We start from the raw sequence: 16,676 nt of genomic DNA, 5'->3' as shown, positions 1-16,676 counted from the left end.
AGTCACCATCTGTATGACTGAGCTTATAAAATGCCCAGACAATGCTAAATGACAATAAATGGCTAAAGTTGTCTAATTCCTTAAATTGTGAAAGCTACTTGCACTTTGTCATGCACGGTCTGGAAAAGATCTGTTTCTTTTTCTATTTTGGGCCAAAACCATATCACTGAATGATGGATGGATGTTTTCTTAATTTTTTTTGTCTAACATTCTTAGCTGCCTGAAGATAATTGCCATTCTTCTTTCCCTACCACATTTGTCCAAGGCAAGCTATGACTTCTTAATTCTTCTCTTCTTTAAGGATCATGTTTAGACACTGATTATCATGATCATCTAACAGTACAGTACTTCAGATTGCCTGTTCTTGCTGTAAGGCCTCTGGCTTCAGATAGTATAGTAAGGAATGTTTATTGTCATTGATGTAAATTTTTGTACAGTTTGGGAATTTTGATTTAACAAAGGACTTGTAATTCCACTGCCTGCAGGAATGTTAATGGAAATTATAATGTTTTAAAAAGAGATCTGCAGAGATTGATTTGAAGATAATAGGACCTTACACAGTACTTTAAAATCACTGATGATTTAGACGCATAGATAAAAAAGTACTGTACATGTTGTTCCCGAGTTGTTACAATGAGCCCTAATTTTCACTTGGAGAAATGGTAAGTTTTTCCATATATCTTGATGCTTGGTCAAGGAGTCTGCCAAAGGCAGTGGTGGTGTGAGCACTGGTATATTTATGCCAGTAGATACAATTTGTGTCTTTTTATACCTCCCTTACCATTTTGCAGCCTGAGAAATATGACTTGAAATTAACCTGAAGAGGCAACTGCAATCTGAAGGATTTTTGTGTCATAATCTAAAACTGTAGGTCCATCTAGTCTTTTTAAATGAATCTGGACTTTTTGTTTGTTTTGTTTCTTGTGGAGTTAATTAGACATTTCTCTGGAGATTTATATCAATTTGCTAATGTAATTTAAGATGGAGGACTCGTGATTAGTTTTTCTTGGCACTTGGGTCTGTTTTTCTTCATAGTAGTCTAATGAATGAGTCTAATAAAGGAATGTAGCTGTTGAATTCAATCTCTTCAAGCTACAGATAAGGGTAGTTTTTGTGTATGGTGTGAACCAAATATATCCAATTTTCATCTTCATGTTAAAAGGTGAATGATTTCAAATGGGGTGTGAAATATTTTCAGCCTTACTTTTTCTCATGTCCTTAATTCTTCTTGAACAACATATGCTTAAGTTCAGTGCTCTGAAAGTGTGAGGTTTTTCCTTTCTGAGCTTTGTCACTGTACCTCTGCCCTGTTCTAGCATTAGATTACAAGTTGTGATACAGGACTTGTTTTGGAAGGGATTGTTAAAATTCAGTGAAAAGTCAGTGGGTCATGCTGTAATGGTAAGTGAAGGTAAGCAAACATTTTTTGCTTCTGAACATGTTTAAAAAAAGCAAAGATGCATGTCTGCTATCTCACTATTCAAGATGTAGCCCAGGTTTTTGTCATAGATTGGTTTAGACCTTCCATCTTACACGTAAGTGAGTTCCATCCCTTTAGCTGTTGTTTGCATAAAAGATTAGCACTACAAAGGAATTGTACTGGGTTTGTGTAGCAAGGTTTTGGTAGCAGGAGGGGCTTACAGGGCTGCCTTCTGTGAGAAGCTGCCAGAAACGTCCCCTATGCCCAATGGAGCCAATGCCAGCTGGCTCCAAGACAGATGTGCTGCTGGCCAAGACCGAACCCTCCAGCAGCAGTGGTAGTGCCTCTGGGATAACAGACTTAAGAAGGGGGGAAAAAACTGCCCAGCTGGAGCTGGAGAAGAGCAGAGTTAGAATATGTGAGAGAAACAGCTCTGCAGACACCAAGGCCAGTGAGGAAGGAGAGGCAGGAGATGCTCCAGGTGCCTGAGCTCAGATTCCCCTGCAGTCCCTGGAGCTCCATGGTGGAGCAGAGATCCCCCTGCAGTCCCTGGAGCTCCATGGTGGAGCAGAGATTCCCCTGCAGTCCCTGGAGCTCCATGGTGGAGCAGAGATCCCCCTGCAGCCCCTGGAGCTCCATGGTGGAGCAGAGATCCCCCTGCAGCCCATGGAGGACCCCACGCCAGAGCAGGTGGATGGCTGAAGGTGGCTGTGACCCTTTGGGAGGCACACAGTGGAGCAGGCTCCTGGCAGGACCTGTGGACCCATGGAGAGAGGAGCCCACACCGGAGCAGGTTTGCTGGCTGGACCTGTGACCCTGTGGGAGATCCACCCTGGAACAGTTTGTTCCAGAAGACCTGCACCCTGTATGAGGGACCCACGCTGGAAAAGTCTGTGAAAAACTGCAGCCCATGGGATGGGGTCATGCTAGAGAAGTTCAAGGAGGACTGTCTTCCATGGGAGGGTCTCCATGCTGGCGCATGGGAAGAGTGTGAGGAGTGCTCCCCATGAGGAGTAAGGAGCAGTAGAGATGATGTGTGATGAACTGATCACAACCCCTATTTCCCATCCCCCTGTACCACTGGGGAAGAGAAAACTGGGAGTCAAATGAAGCCTGGGGAAAAGGGAGGGGTGTAGGAAGGTGTTTTGCTCATTGTCCTACTCTGTTTTGATTAGTGATAAATAAAACTAATTTCCTGAAGTTAAATCTATTTTGCCCATAACTGCTAAATGATCTCTCCCTGCCCTTTTCTTGACCCATAAGCCTTTCCTTTTATTTTTCTCCCCTGCCCAGATGAGGAGGGGAGTGACAGAGCAGCTTTGATGGGCTCCTGGTGTCCAGCCAGGGGGAGTCGAACAACCACAGGAATGCAATGTAACTTTTTCCTTTTTTGTATAATGTATTTTAGCAGCAGCAAACAAAGGCATGATTGGCTAGCTCTTCACCGAGCTTCACTGATTGCATAAACTTTTTTTCAGGAGTATCGGCATTTTTTCTTACTACTGGAAATATGCAGACCATAAGTATTAAATTAACTGAGAGTATTTGTGAAAATACATTCCATTGGGATATTAAGAGTATATTTGTAGAGCAGAAGGGGGATTTTTTTTGCCAAGACGTGAAAGATGTCTCTGAACATTTTAATTAATCTGTAAATATCGCTACTTAGAAATCCAAATAAATCACATTGTATGCCTGCCAAAGTAGATCGTGCTTTTCACAAGAAAGTAGATGAAATATGTGAAACTGACTCACAAAGTTAATGTTTCCCACCAGTAATAACATTCACTTCTATGTACTTATGTCTGTTAACATGACTCACTAAGTTCTTCTGCTTTCTTTTGTGAGATGGATGGCAGCAGAATGAATTGTACAGTGTCTCTGAGCTGTACCTCAGCCAAGATTTTACTGCCAAAGAAGATCTATCTGTGACAAATACATCTTAAGTAAAGTGTTAAAGAGCTGGCTTTACAGTGTTTTTTTTCAGATACTATGATGTCAGGAAGAGATGCATACATAAGGGGATATTTTAACAGCATCTCCACATAGGTTGTTTAGTTTAATACAGCTGCTGTATTTGGGGAAGCATTCTGAATTCATTTGATTGTGTATATACTCTCACTCTTGTACTTATACAGTGTGTAGTTGAAAGGAAGACATCTCAAAAGCAAAGAGGACAGCTAAGTATCTGTCTTCTATTATTTGGGAACATTTCCTAAAAATGTAATTGTATTTAGAAGAAGGAGAAAGAGGAGTGTCTTTGATACTAAAATGGTAGTTTAGAAAGTCTTGGCTTTTTTCATAATTCTGCTGTAGATATCCTCAGGAATTTTCAGCTAGGTGGTTAGAATATACTGCTCTGCTGTGTTCTGTTGCTATTTTTGAAGACAGATGAAAGGCAAAATTGATTTTTAGTGGACTATAAAATGGAGTGGAGTATGTGTGGAGTGGTGATGAAAAAGTCTGAGGAAACATAAGGCAGTGGCATGACTGTGATGGAATGGAGAAAGAGCAAAAGTTGGAGAAAATCCATTTTGGAAAGAAAAGGCAGTCTTGAGTGAAATAGTTACAGTTAAGAAGGACAAAATAAAAATTGAATATTGACTCCTTTTCACTGTAGCTCAAAATAGGCAACATTGAAATCATCCCCTAAGCTGCAGGGGAAACAATTGCTTTGAGTCATGTAGACAGGTTAAATACAGAAACTGCAGCTTATTATTGTACAGTGTGACGTACCAGAACTGCATTTCCTGTTCAACTTGGATAAAGGCAGTTGATTTCATAAGAGCTTTTGAAAAAATGGATGGAAATTATTATTGTCTTGTTTCTGTGCTAAATATTCTTCATCCTCTGCCTCTCTTGTGCAACCTAGTAAGAGGGCATTCAGCACATATCACTGTAACCAAAACATTCCTTACATTTCTTCAAATGTTCTTTACAGATTGTTGTAGTGATTGATAGCTGTAATAGGGCAAAATGGTCACAATGCATGAACATTTGTACTCATTTATCTGAGATCAAAGTTTGGTCCGTAAGCTTTGAAATAATTTTTTTCTTTAGTGTTACTATATGTGGGTCTTGCTTTTTCATAGATGTGTTGCTGTAGAAAGCAGGACCGGTTAGGAATGCTTCACTTCTTGCTCTAAAGTTTAATTTCAGAGATTTCTTTTGCACATTCCAGATTGCATCCCAAGGACAGGAAGGGCATTTATACAGTTGTGACCTTCAATTGCAGTTTTTGCATTCTTAAATCACTTTCATCTATGTGTACAGTTTAGAAAGGCTAATATGAATCAGGATTGTACATTAAACTACTTGTGTAAGTTAAAGGAAGGGTTTTTTTTATTTTCCAAGGTGCGATATGGTAAATAGCTTACAGCTAATGTGGTTGGTGGTTGGTGCCAAGTGAAACTGACATGAAGAGATAACTGCAATCTGAAGGATCTTCATGTCATAATTTAAAACTGTAGGCTCATCTAGATATTGCTGGTAAAGAAGGAAAGACAGGGAAAGCCTTCTCTGTGTGTAGCTGTATAGCTTAGTGGTGAATAATTTCTTACACCTTAATGGAGAGATGACTAAAAGATTAATAGTGGAGCAGTGTGTTGACAGCATTAATTCTGCTGTGTGAGGTTCTGAAAGGGTGAAAGGTTGACAGGAGCATTACCTCTGTTCAGAACCCCATGGCTACATCTGTGCTGTGAATAAAAGTGGGCAGGACACAGGCACAGAGTACTGTCAATAGGATATTGTGATAAGCTTGTTCCCTGTGCCAAGAGGGCATGCACATCAGGCAAGAGTCTTCCTCCTGCAGACAGTGCAGTGATAGCCCAGAGCTGGTTCCCAGAAACACTGTCCAAATACCACCTGGAATGAAAATGCTGTTGGAGGTTGGGGCTTGGGACTTTTTTCCAAGGTACATTGTCAGAGAGATTTGTGTTAAGCTGGAGCTGTGGTGTTACAGGGTTTCTGCATTGTCTGTTTCCCAGCATATCCTGAGTGATTTAAGCAAGTAAGAGAGGTTAAAACTGGTCTGAAGGCCACTTCAGCTCACAGAGTGGCCTGGGAGGACCAAGTGGCAAAGCAGGCTAGCTTTATCATACCTTAAATCTCTCTTTTCATCCTTTTTCTACAGTTTTCTGGACTGTAAGTGTGAGCTTCTTTGCCAGCCTGTCTCTGTTCAAAGGTATAATGAAAAGTGTGTGGTGGTTGCTCTGTAATTTGAAATACTGTAGAGACTAATCCTGTGTATATGGAACTGTAGAATGGCTTGAGTCAGAGGGGACCTTTATAGACCATCTACTTCTGCTGCCCCTACCATGGGGACACCTACCTCTAGACCAGGTTGCTTGAAGCCACCTTTCAACCTGGTCTGGAGCACTTGCCAGGGGTGATAAACTTCCACTATTTCACTACTCTCATTGTAAAAGATGTCTTCCTTGTATTCAATCTAAACTTGCCCTCTTTCAGTGGAAAACTGTTGCCCCTTGTCCTATTACTACAAGCCTTGTGAAAAGTCTCTCTCCATCTTTTGTTATAGGCCCCCCTTTAAATATTGAAAGGCTGTAATAAGGTTTTCCTTGAGCCTTCTTTTCTCCAGACTGAACAACTCTGACTCTTTTGTGTAGAATTGCTGTCCAGTGGCAGAAAAAATCACAGCTTTAGGAAAACAGTCTCCTTATACTTCAGGGGCAATGCAATACTTTCTTAGGTGTGATTACTTTTTTGGAGCTTATTAGCTAGTGATTTAAGGGAGTAGAGATGCTGGACCTTTGAATGTGTAGATGAGTATCCCATTTGGGGTGAGTAGTTGAGTGGAGGAGGTAGTAAAAAGAGTTTATAGTCTCTGGTAAGCAAGAGCAAGTTTCTAGGTAAGGCAGATATTCCTACTCAACACCTTCTTAAACTAGAGGATTGTTCTGTTTAGATCCAGTGATTTTTGCACTGGTTACAAGCTTCTTGAAGGACAGAACCACAGGTAACGAGCCCTGTATTAAGTTTTTGTTCTCTTTGTTTACTTTCTCATTTAATCTCTTCTGAACCGTCTAGGAAAGCAAAAGGTCACTGAAGGCAATGAAAAGTGCTTGTACTCTTTGTCTCAGCATCACACCCAGGCAGCTCTCCAAGTCCTTCACTACTGTTTTTTTGTGAAAAAAAAAGCTGACTGATATTAACACTATTATACTAATAGTGTTTCTATATATTGCTTCCAAAGTCTTCTGAGTGAAATTTACTTTGAGCTGACCAGTTTTACATGGTTTCAACTAAGTCACAGAAGCTTTTAGCTATCCTGAGAGACAGCTAACCTTCTAACCCTTTCTAGAGGCTGCAAGGCAGTATTTCATCAGTTGTGAACTCTCGTGGTGATAACTGATGTGTCTCCTACTCTTTATTCATTTTAATTACACAAAGTCATGTGCAAAGGAGGAATAAACTGTCAATGTTTCTAGCCTTCTGCTGTGATATCACAAGCACAGAAGACATACTTCTTGAGAGCACTCAGGAAGGAGAACACAACACAGCATTGTTACAGGAAGGAATGTGATGAACAGAGCTTTTTAGTAAATACCACCTACACTGGCCTTTATGCAAAACTGGAGTCAGCAGAACAGAATGAATAAAATCTAATTTCCCACCTTGTCCTGCCATTCCAGTCCCACGTGCCTACGCAAATACTCTGGCCCTGCTGAAAACCACCCCTAACTCTAGTTTCTATAGCCAGCCTGTTATCTGAAAGCAAGGATTCCCCTACTGGTGTTTCAGAAAAAGAATAGTTGTTGTGTGAGAGCTGGTATGTTTTCAGACACTGGGTCACCCTGGAGGGTTGAAAAGTGATCCTAAGTAGTGCTCCCTTTTGCTGTCTGAAGCCATACTGTCCCAGATTGTTACTGTGCCCTTAGCTAATTAACTTGCTCTTGGCAGGTCAGCTGTTGGTTCTGCTGTGCTAAATTAATAAATCTTGGCTCAATTCCACCTTTTCTTAGTAACTGGAGTGACTAGGATGACATTGTCTCCATTACAGGCCAATTTAAGTGAATCAAACAGTTTCTTTGTAGCAAAACCAACATTTTCAGAAAAATTGTTCTACTGTTTCTTAATTATAATTTCAGAGAGAATGAGCAGAGGTTGAAATGGCTCTGTGTGCAAGAGATCAGATTACAGTGATGTTCTCAAGCTCCAAATTTATCTTTTGGTTTTGGGGCCCTGAAGTTCAGCTGCTTCATGATTTCACAGTTATGGCAGCTGTAATTGTTTTAGTGATAACTGAGGTTGTCATTGAATCATATGCATGCTTTAGTGATAAAAAGCAACATCTCAAGAACTGGTAATAGTGAAATTTTACGAATGTCTGAACATGCCCAGCTTCATCTGAAGCCAGTAAGGAATCTGAATGCTGTATGTTCTCTAGGGTGATGAAATCGATTTTTTGAGTAGTGTCCCAATAGTAAGCACATTGCTCTTCATAACGTCAGTGGGGAAAACACAGTCTAGTGCAGCAAAGGATGTCAAGGGAGAAGTGTTGTGGAATATTGTGCAATTGCAGCCACTTATCTACAGTTAGGAGGAATTCAGAAATGTAAAGAACGTGGCCTGCATGTCTGTTGTTCCTGTTTGTTCTCTTGTGAAGCAAAAATGCTGGAGCATCTGCTGGAGCCCTGTCTGGCCTGTGCTGGAGCTCAGTCGGCATTGCGTGTGACAGGGCTGATGAGAAGCTGTGGCCACCTGGAAATAATCCTTTTGTAACTGTCTGTCGCTTTCTAGGTAACACTCGGCTGCACTTTCTGGTCCTGGTGACAGGCTGTACATCGGTGGGAAAAATCCTGGACGCTGAAGTTTACAAAATCACTGCAACAGATTTCTGTCCTCTCCAGGAAGAAACCAAGGAAGATGAGCGTGTTACTACCTTGAAGAAAATACTGAACTCTGGGATGTTCTATTTCTCCTGGCCTAATGCAGGCTCAAACTTTGACCTGACTGTGCGAGCTCAGAAGCAGGGTGATAACAACTATGAATCTGGTAACTCCTTCTTCTGGTTAGTACTGTATGTTATACCCGAGTCTTCTGTTGTCCCCACTTGTATCTCATTGGTCACACATTCTCAGAGGGAAATGAACATGTGCATTTCATGTGCATCTCCTTTCATTTCGTTGACATGTCCTTTTATAGGACAGGTGGCTTTAATGAATTCATGGTAACTTGTGTTTAATTAAAATTAATCTGATAGTGAAGTGCAATTATCAAATGACATTTTATGCTTCAGAGGGGGAAATACAAGATATATATTTTTCATAATACAGGAACATGTCTTTATATGTCATGAATAGTTTCCCCTGCAGTCCTTTTTAATAATTTTCTTTAAAGTGATCTAATAGAAACCTGCGCTTGAACTGTTCGTAAATCCCATTATGTGCACTGAAGTATCTGTTATTTTTCAAAAGTATGTGTTTAAAGTCTGTAGTTTATTGTTTCAGTAATATGCCCTAGTTTTTATGTTGAAAACATGGATATTAATATGTTTACAGCTCAGTGCAAACATAAGTTGCACAAAAGAAAACTCCCATGATACACTGTTCTGTGCTTTTTACTTTCTTGTGCTTATAAAACAAAGGAAAATTATCTCGTATTGTGGTAAGTGTTGGTTGAGGGGAAAGGAGAAAACATAATGCTGGGTTGATGTAATTCAGTTTGTTTGCTTTGCAAGTTTTGGCATAATGCTTGCATTTCTATACCCTTCTCCCCCTGCCCCTCGCCCCCTTCTTTTTAAACAAAAAGATAGTCACGTGGGAGGCATAGCTGTTCTGGAAATAAGTGAAGGTTTGATGTAGATGGAAAATAACTAGCAGGGTTAAATGTGGATGTGCTGCTAGAATGTGCAGTGAGGCTTGTGGCCCAAAGTAGGTGAATATTAAATAAGCAAAAAAGTTTATAATGGTTGATAAATTAACATGAGAGAATAGTTCAGTTAGGCTAAATAATCTTTCCAGCTATGATGTGATTTTGACTGGTAAGCTAGTGGTTTGAGTTTAAAACTGAAGAAAGATATATAATAAATACTTGCTAATAATGCATGCCTCTCCAAAAGCTCACCAAGCATTGTCAAGTGAGACACATGGCAGAAATAAGTTGTACTCCAACAATGAGGCTGCTAAGATGGCAATATCCCATAATAAAGAAACGACATTTAAAGCAACTATTTTTCCCTCTACTGTCTTTTGAAACTTTTCTACTTCGAAGATAAGTATATTTGAACTTCCTTCTTTGCTGCTTCTGGCTAATCTAGAAGTAAATTCTGAAGAGTTTCCGTTCTCCAATATGTTGTAGAACAGGGAAAAATGGTGACAACAATGCATTAAGGGCAAAAAGATGTTTCAAAGAAAATTTATCTTTAGGTAATTAGGTGATAGGGGAAATTTCAGACCAAGCAATAGCTGCTTGAGGAAAGCAAACAAGGAGATAAATAGTTATACAATGAAAAGTGTAATGTGACCTTAGTTATAGGCAACACAATGAACTGTTTAATGAACTGCAACAACAACAAAAAATTCTACTGGAATTTGAGGACTTCCTCTGTGAGTAGAACTGGGAGAAAGCGGTGGAACAGACAGGAAACATTGTTTTTCTGTTACATATTTAGATTAAAAATGTAATAATGGCTTGCACCTTTTTCAGGTAAATGCTGTACTCTAGAAGAACAATTCTTTAGGGATTTCACTATCTTTGACAGGTCCCCTATTGAGCAATGCATGGTCATAAAAGATATTTTCCTGGCCCTCCTATGTGACTAAAGGCACATTTTGAAACATGAAATAAAGAAGAACATCATAATAGAAGTGACTAGCATCATTGTTAACTAGACACGACAGGTTTCTTGAGTTGTTGATCTTGAAGGTTAGAACAGATGTTCCTCTTCATTTTAGTAGTACTTTTTGCAATATCTCCAGTGGCTTACAGATCCAGTTTCTGCTTGGATTTTTTTTTTCTGAAAATCCTGGTGGATTTTGAACCAGTTGTTCATCCTGTAGTGATGGCAAATACTAAGATCCAGGCAGTACTCTTACAAAAAAAGTAATTAGCTTAACAACACTGTAATTTATGAAAAAGATTGCTAAATATAAATTTCTGTAGCTGAAGGAGGTGACATTTGCATCTGAATTTATAAGACAGGTACAAGATATAAAGACAGTGCCTTGGTGGTAGTTGTGTGGTTAAAATTCACCATGTTTAGTTCGCTTGTAGTTCACAAGGGTGAACTTTCTTCCTGGTATTTCCTGGGTTTGGGTAGAGATAAGGCACAGCAGCAAAGGGGTCATAAAACACTCATGCCTGTCTGTTTGTGTTATTCGGTAATGTGTCTGTCTGTTGTTGAACCTTTCAGGAACCAGCTATTGCATGTGCCCTTCAAACACTACCAGGTGAACTGCTCTGACTGGCTGCTGAAAGTGGTCTGTGGAGTCGTGGACATTCGCACTGTTTATGCTTCCCACCAGAAGGCAAAAGCCTGCCTCATCTCCCGCATCAGCTGCGAGCGAGCTGGCGTCCGCTTCCACGTCCGAGGGGTCAACGATGATGGACACGTGTCTAACTTTGTTGAGACAGAGCAGGTAAGTGCATGTATCCAATGGCTTTGCATAATTTAGTCTACTCGTGTTTAATTGGGGCAGAATTTTCAACCATAATTAAAGGACCTCAGCAAGTGGGTTTTTTTCAAGAATATTTAAAATATTATTGCATGGCAGATCTGTTTGCTCTTGTCCTTTAAGCATTTCTTTGCAATCTGCTCTTTTTCACTGTTTCTGACTTTTTCATTCACATGGTTTTCACTAACACTTTTAATTTTTTCCTGAGTGTGAAAGTCTGGCCATTTGATAATGTAGTGAAATGTAGACATGGGTTTTCAAACCATTTAGGATGGTGTCTAGCAAAGGTGCTGGGACCTCATCTTTGTCTAGTAAAGTCCACTGTCAAATCGTCTTTCTCTAGTAAAAAAAGTTAAAAAAAAAACATCTTCTCAGAGTCAGGCAAATTCCTGTTCAAATAATTTTGGAGGAGGCTGCTTTTATATTCCCCCATTGCTTGGTGAGGGATTCTCTCCAATGTGAGGTAGTATGACAGTTTTTTTACATACGTGGTAAAAGCCTCATTTCCAGCTGATGCTGTGACAAATTTTGTGTCTGAAATGCATTCAGCAGGCTCCTTTGATTGACACAGCCAAACAAAACAACAGAGTCATTTGGTTTTATTGCACATGGTTTAGCTTGCTGCCTTGAAAGTCAGTAAAAAGCACTGGACCATGGAGAATCTGAAGTCTTCTGTGCCAGCTGAAGTGAGTGCTTTCTTACTCAAATACAATCACCTTTTCCTTTTTGAACTGAAGTAGTAATTACTAGCAGTCAGGACCATCATACAGAAATGGATCACTGTATAAAGAGAATAGACAAATGGCTGGTAGTTTTCAACAAAGAACAGGGATTTGTTTTTAGAATTTGATTGTTTTCAGCATCTTCTGGTATATGTATAGAGCTGCATATATGGCATATATTGTGTATTTATATGTCTATATATGTAGGTGCATGTATAATGGAAGTAGATTGCTTATGTGATGCTCATAAGGGGAACATGAAACAGTGAAGGCATCATGAGCTGTCTCAAATAAAAAATTGAAAGCCTGTGCTTGATAGCTAAGGAAGGATGCTCTCTCAAAGGTGCCTACACTTTTGTGGGCTGACAGCACTAGTATTTCCTCATGGCAATGTGTGAATGTAGCAGCTCTCACCCAGTGAGCTCCTTCCTGTTATCCCACTTCATGAGCCAGGCATGCCTTCAGGCACCTCTTTGTCCAAAATCCAAAATGTTTGGGTACTTTCCACATTTCCTCTAAGATGTTGTCATAGTAATACAGCTTTAACCTTTTCACCTGATTCTGCCTAAAGACACTAAGGTAGAACTGCCTTAGATTTGACAGTGCTTTGATTGTCAGGAGGATGCCTGGAGGAGTTGCAGACTGGTGTTTCCCAACCTACTGGTGAGGTTTGATTCCCAAGAGGTGCTCAAAGCATGCACAATGTTACACATGTGACTTTCTGCCCAGTGGTCAGAATTTTTTCTGAGGATGTGGGTGATTTTTTGCTCGTGTCCCTCCTTTTCCTGGTTTGCATTTTCAGTGAGGCTGACAGTTTTCCACTTAGTGTTCAGGCTCCCACAGATTCTTCTTGTTGAATGTGAAGCTCTTCCCTGCAGTGCTTGGATCTCTAATGTCAGCCTCTGAAATCTCTGCTAATAATTATCTTTTGTGCCACTGCTCCAAAGCAATTGCAAGTCAAGTTTTGCAACATCTACACCTTTCTGGAAAGTTTGTCAGTGCATTGGAGATAGAGCTATGTCTGCTTACCCAAAAGTGGAATTTTCCCCTGGAACCTGGGAAAAGAAGAAAGAAGATTTTAAGTGATGCCTGGTGCATTCTGCTATTTTAGTTGGGTATCTTCTTATGAATATTGGTGCAAAGCACTAATCCTGTTACTCAGGATTTGAAGAATGTTCTCTTGCTGAAATGGTGGGGAGAGAAAATGTTAGTAAGGATTGTCAGCTTTTTTTCAGTGAGTCTCACAATGTGGCACTGCACTTAGCAGTTGACTTATTATGGGAAATACTTCTGAGCTCTCCTGCTCACTAGGTGGGTCAACAGTAACTCATTTTATTTTGTTATATTCCTGGACTACATAATGGTACAAATGATTAGCATGAAAAATAAGGTGGCCTTTGCATTCCAGCAGAAATCTGAGGATTGGCTCCTGGTGAGTGGTAAAACAGTACTTGATTGCTGATGCTTCCCTTAGCTGGGTCGGGGTCAGGCTCTTCATGGGGATTGCTGAGCTTTTTTCCTGTTCAGTCAAATGCTGAAGTGAGAGAACTGAAGGCTTTTGAGTTTTTTTTTCAACTGGGTAAGCAAAAGTGCAAGGATGAAATGGTTTTAGGGTGAAAGGCTTGAGTGGGTTCAAAATTATAGCAAGAATTTGCAGTTTTAAAGGGTGTGTGTTTTTGTCTGGTTTCTAAAACCAAGGAAAAGAAGGTTGCTGTTACTAATGGTGCTAAACACTAGTTTTACCAAGCTGCATGTCCTAAGAAAGTAGAGTTGGGCTAACCACTAGGATGCTGGAGATCCAGTTCAAGCTGACATGCCCTTGTCTTTAGGAAGGAAGAGTCCAAGAATAAACTCTCTCCTACTTTCATAGTAAACGACTGACTAATCTCCTGTGAGGTAATATCTTGGCTGAATAACATTTTATTTCCATTTGCTGCAGCCTGTACAGTATAATGGCATGTTGGCTATGTGCTTTCATGGATAAATAGCACCCTAGGATTATGAAAACGCAGGACTTTTCCCCTCTTTGTAGGAATTGCTTGTAACATTTTTCTATTTTTAGAAGAGGGAGAAACAATTAATCTTATCTCCAGGCAGCTCTTTTACACATAGATGGTATGCTTTTGTCTCCCGCTGAGTTAGCCTTGTGGCATTTCAGCTCTGCAATGAGTCATTTTTTGTGGGCTCACTTAACTGCTGTGACTCAGTGTTTGAGAAGAAGGGGGAAAGTGTAGAATATCTTCACTTTTTCTTAAAAAAAAAACAAAAAAAACACCCAAAAAAATCTTCTAGTACATCTTTAAGTTTTTTGATCTTTTGGCTTGTATCTTTATGAAGAAAGAAGAAAAAAAATAGGAAACACTTAAGGAAAAACAAAATTAAGGGAACAGAGGACAATCCCTTCAATGTGTACTTTCAGATTTGCTGACAAATATTTTGTGATAGGATAGTAGTCCTTTCTACTTGCAGTGGTCGCAGTATTGGAGTTAATTCTCAAATAGCTTTTCAATCAGTCTCTGTTTCTCAGTTGTAGCTTAAATGTTTCCCTTCACCTTTTCTGCCTCCCCTAGTGATCCTTTGAAGTTGAGACTGTGTTGCATTTTTGTAATTATTTTCTTCTGATAACTTTGAGGAACTAGAAATGATTCTTCATTTAGTTTGTGTGCCTGTTACTGTTTACATTTCAGCTCTTCTTCCAGTTATCCTCCAAAGAGTTATGCTAAAATCTTAGTGTGTGGATTACAAGGAACAATTCTAATTAACCAAAGGCAAACAAATGATTTCAGTTTTTTCCCCTTCATGGAATTGTTGAGTAAAGAAAATTGAAACCTTGAGAAAGCATTAAAAGGAAATACCATGAATTTGAATTAACCATCCTTTTCTTCCAATTTCAGAAAAAAAAGTCAGGCATGGATTAAGGAAAATTATCTCTATTTCACAATACCTCCTAGACTGTGTTGGATAGCTCTCCAGGAGAGGAATGGATGCAATCATGTGATTGATTTATTTTCTGGATCAAGTTTTAGTATGACCCTAGGCAAGGCAAAAAGGATTATTTTGGCAAATATATCCTTGAGTCCCGTGGTCTGAGCTAAAGGGACTCACAGAGAGGTGTTTTTAGGCCATCTGCTGTCCGTGCTCTTTGTGTGGCAGAGCTGGGGATCCACGAATAAGCCGAGTATCCATTTCATCAGGGACTGTGTCTCTGTGTACCCCTTGAGCCTGTAATAAATTTTGCTGTTTGAAGTTGTGAGTGGATGATTATTTGTTTCTAATGAAGCTGAGTGATAGAGATTAGTGAATAAATTTTCCCAAGCAATGAATGGACACAGCATGCTGGGATTAGAACACCAGTGGGTTGACACAGAAATTTGTTTCTTACCCAGAAGCTTTCTAGCAGTACCTGTGCATGAAGCTTGTTTACCAGGAAAGATCCTTGGATTGCAGGGGCAAGGTCTGGCCCTACGCAACAGAAGAGAAATATTGAAAAATATCCTGTTGAACTGTCAGTACTATCACCCTTGGTCCCAAGATAGGGAAGGAGACCACAAAGAGAGTCTAAGACTACTGAAGCTGAAAGAAAAATATGGCAAATTCTACCACCAGAGGCCAAGTAATCTATTGTTAAGGCAAATAGGTCTTCCACATATTTCACTATCCAGTTGCTACAATGTTGTCTGATGAGGACCTGGTCTGAAAGTTCTTGCAGCTGACTGGATTGGATTGTAGTATGGCCAGAACTCCTGAGATTAATGAAGTAGTCCCCAAGCATTTTGAGGAGTTGGTAGGAATGAACATTCTCTCTGGGGTACATAGGCACCAACTTACTGTCATTTTGGATCTAAGAGAAGAGATAGGACTCCACAAAAACATATTTAGCAGTATGTATGAATCCTAATGACTGGGTATTGTCCAAAAAGTAACTGATAGTTGCTGAACTTCTGGAGAAAAAACAGTATGATCTTCTTTTCCATGAAAAAAGGAAAACAGTGGACAGGAAAATTCTGGACATAAGGCATTTTCCTTTTCTTTAAGTTTCTTTTCTTAAAGAACTGTTCATCTTTTGTCTAGTACCTTAGAATATGGAAAATGGCTCCGGTAGGGGACAGGGTAATAAAGTCAAAACTAGAAAACCAAAAAAGTGGGACAGATGTGAAAACATGACATTGTGACAAAAACTGATCAAGGCTGTGAAGCATATGAGAAAAGAAACTATACTTGCCATGCATAAGCAAAGGAGTTGGAATCTTTTATATATGAGTGTAATTTCAATATAAATGTATTATCAGTGCTTATATAAGATTTTAGCAAATAGGGTTTCTTACAGTGTATGTGGCTGCTAAGATTATATCCATTTCTGATCTGGAAAGTTCTCTTAGTCTTTAAACCTGCTTGCTTAACAAGTATGCTGATACTAAGTCTGTTGCCACTAATATTGTGAGATCAAGAGACATGTACACTAAAAGGCAGCATCAGGATGAAGGGTCATGTTCCTCGGAGTGGTAAATGAAGGCTAGTGGGTATTACTGAAATTGAGGGGAGATTTGCACAGTTATAATGTTTAATGAAATGGTTAGAGTCTGTTTAGGAAGGAATGACTGGCAGAAAAGTAATTTTAATGAGTCTCCCACTCATTAAAAAAAATATTAGGTCTTTTTCCAACTTGCTGGCAGCTTGGAAAAAAATAATTTTGGATTCATTTGGGTCATGAGAATGAGGTGAAAGGATTGTGAAAGACCAGAGAATTGCTCCAGAGAAGAAGATGATGAGCCCCGTAAATGAACAGGAAAAAAACCCAGTAGTTTCTTGTGAATGGCTGTGTTGGAGAGGCTGTGCTCCCAGTTCAAAAACCTCATCAAATTTCTAAAAGCTATATGGCAACATACATAAAAAATG

At 39.7% G+C, this 16,676-nt stretch overlaps 1 protein-coding gene across 2 annotated transcripts in view; it reads left to right on the top strand.

The window, feature by feature from the left end:
• SYNJ2 (synaptojanin 2) overlaps window positions 1-16,676 on the top strand; it is a 65,173-nt gene that overhangs the window by 9,564 nt on the left and 38,933 nt on the right. The window contains exons 3-4 of one of the 2 annotated variants that reach the window (XM_014892743.2): window positions 8,183-8,453; window positions 10,797-11,022. In XM_014892743.2, coding sequence (XP_014748229.2) covers window positions 8,183-8,453; window positions 10,797-11,022 — 497 coding nt within the window. The remainder of the gene's footprint in view (window positions 1-8,182; window positions 8,454-10,796; window positions 11,023-16,676) is intronic. The other variant, XM_014892744.2, reaches the window with a different exon arrangement.

This window comes from Sturnus vulgaris, chromosome 3 (assembly GCF_052056855.1).
Source record: "Sturnus vulgaris isolate bStuVul1 chromosome 3, bStuVul1.hap1, whole genome shotgun sequence".
NCBI lineage: Eukaryota > Metazoa > Chordata > Aves > Passeriformes > Sturnidae > Sturnus > Sturnus vulgaris.
The sequence above is the reverse complement of the archived record's forward strand: the minus strand, read 5'-3'. Positions and strand labels throughout refer to the sequence as shown.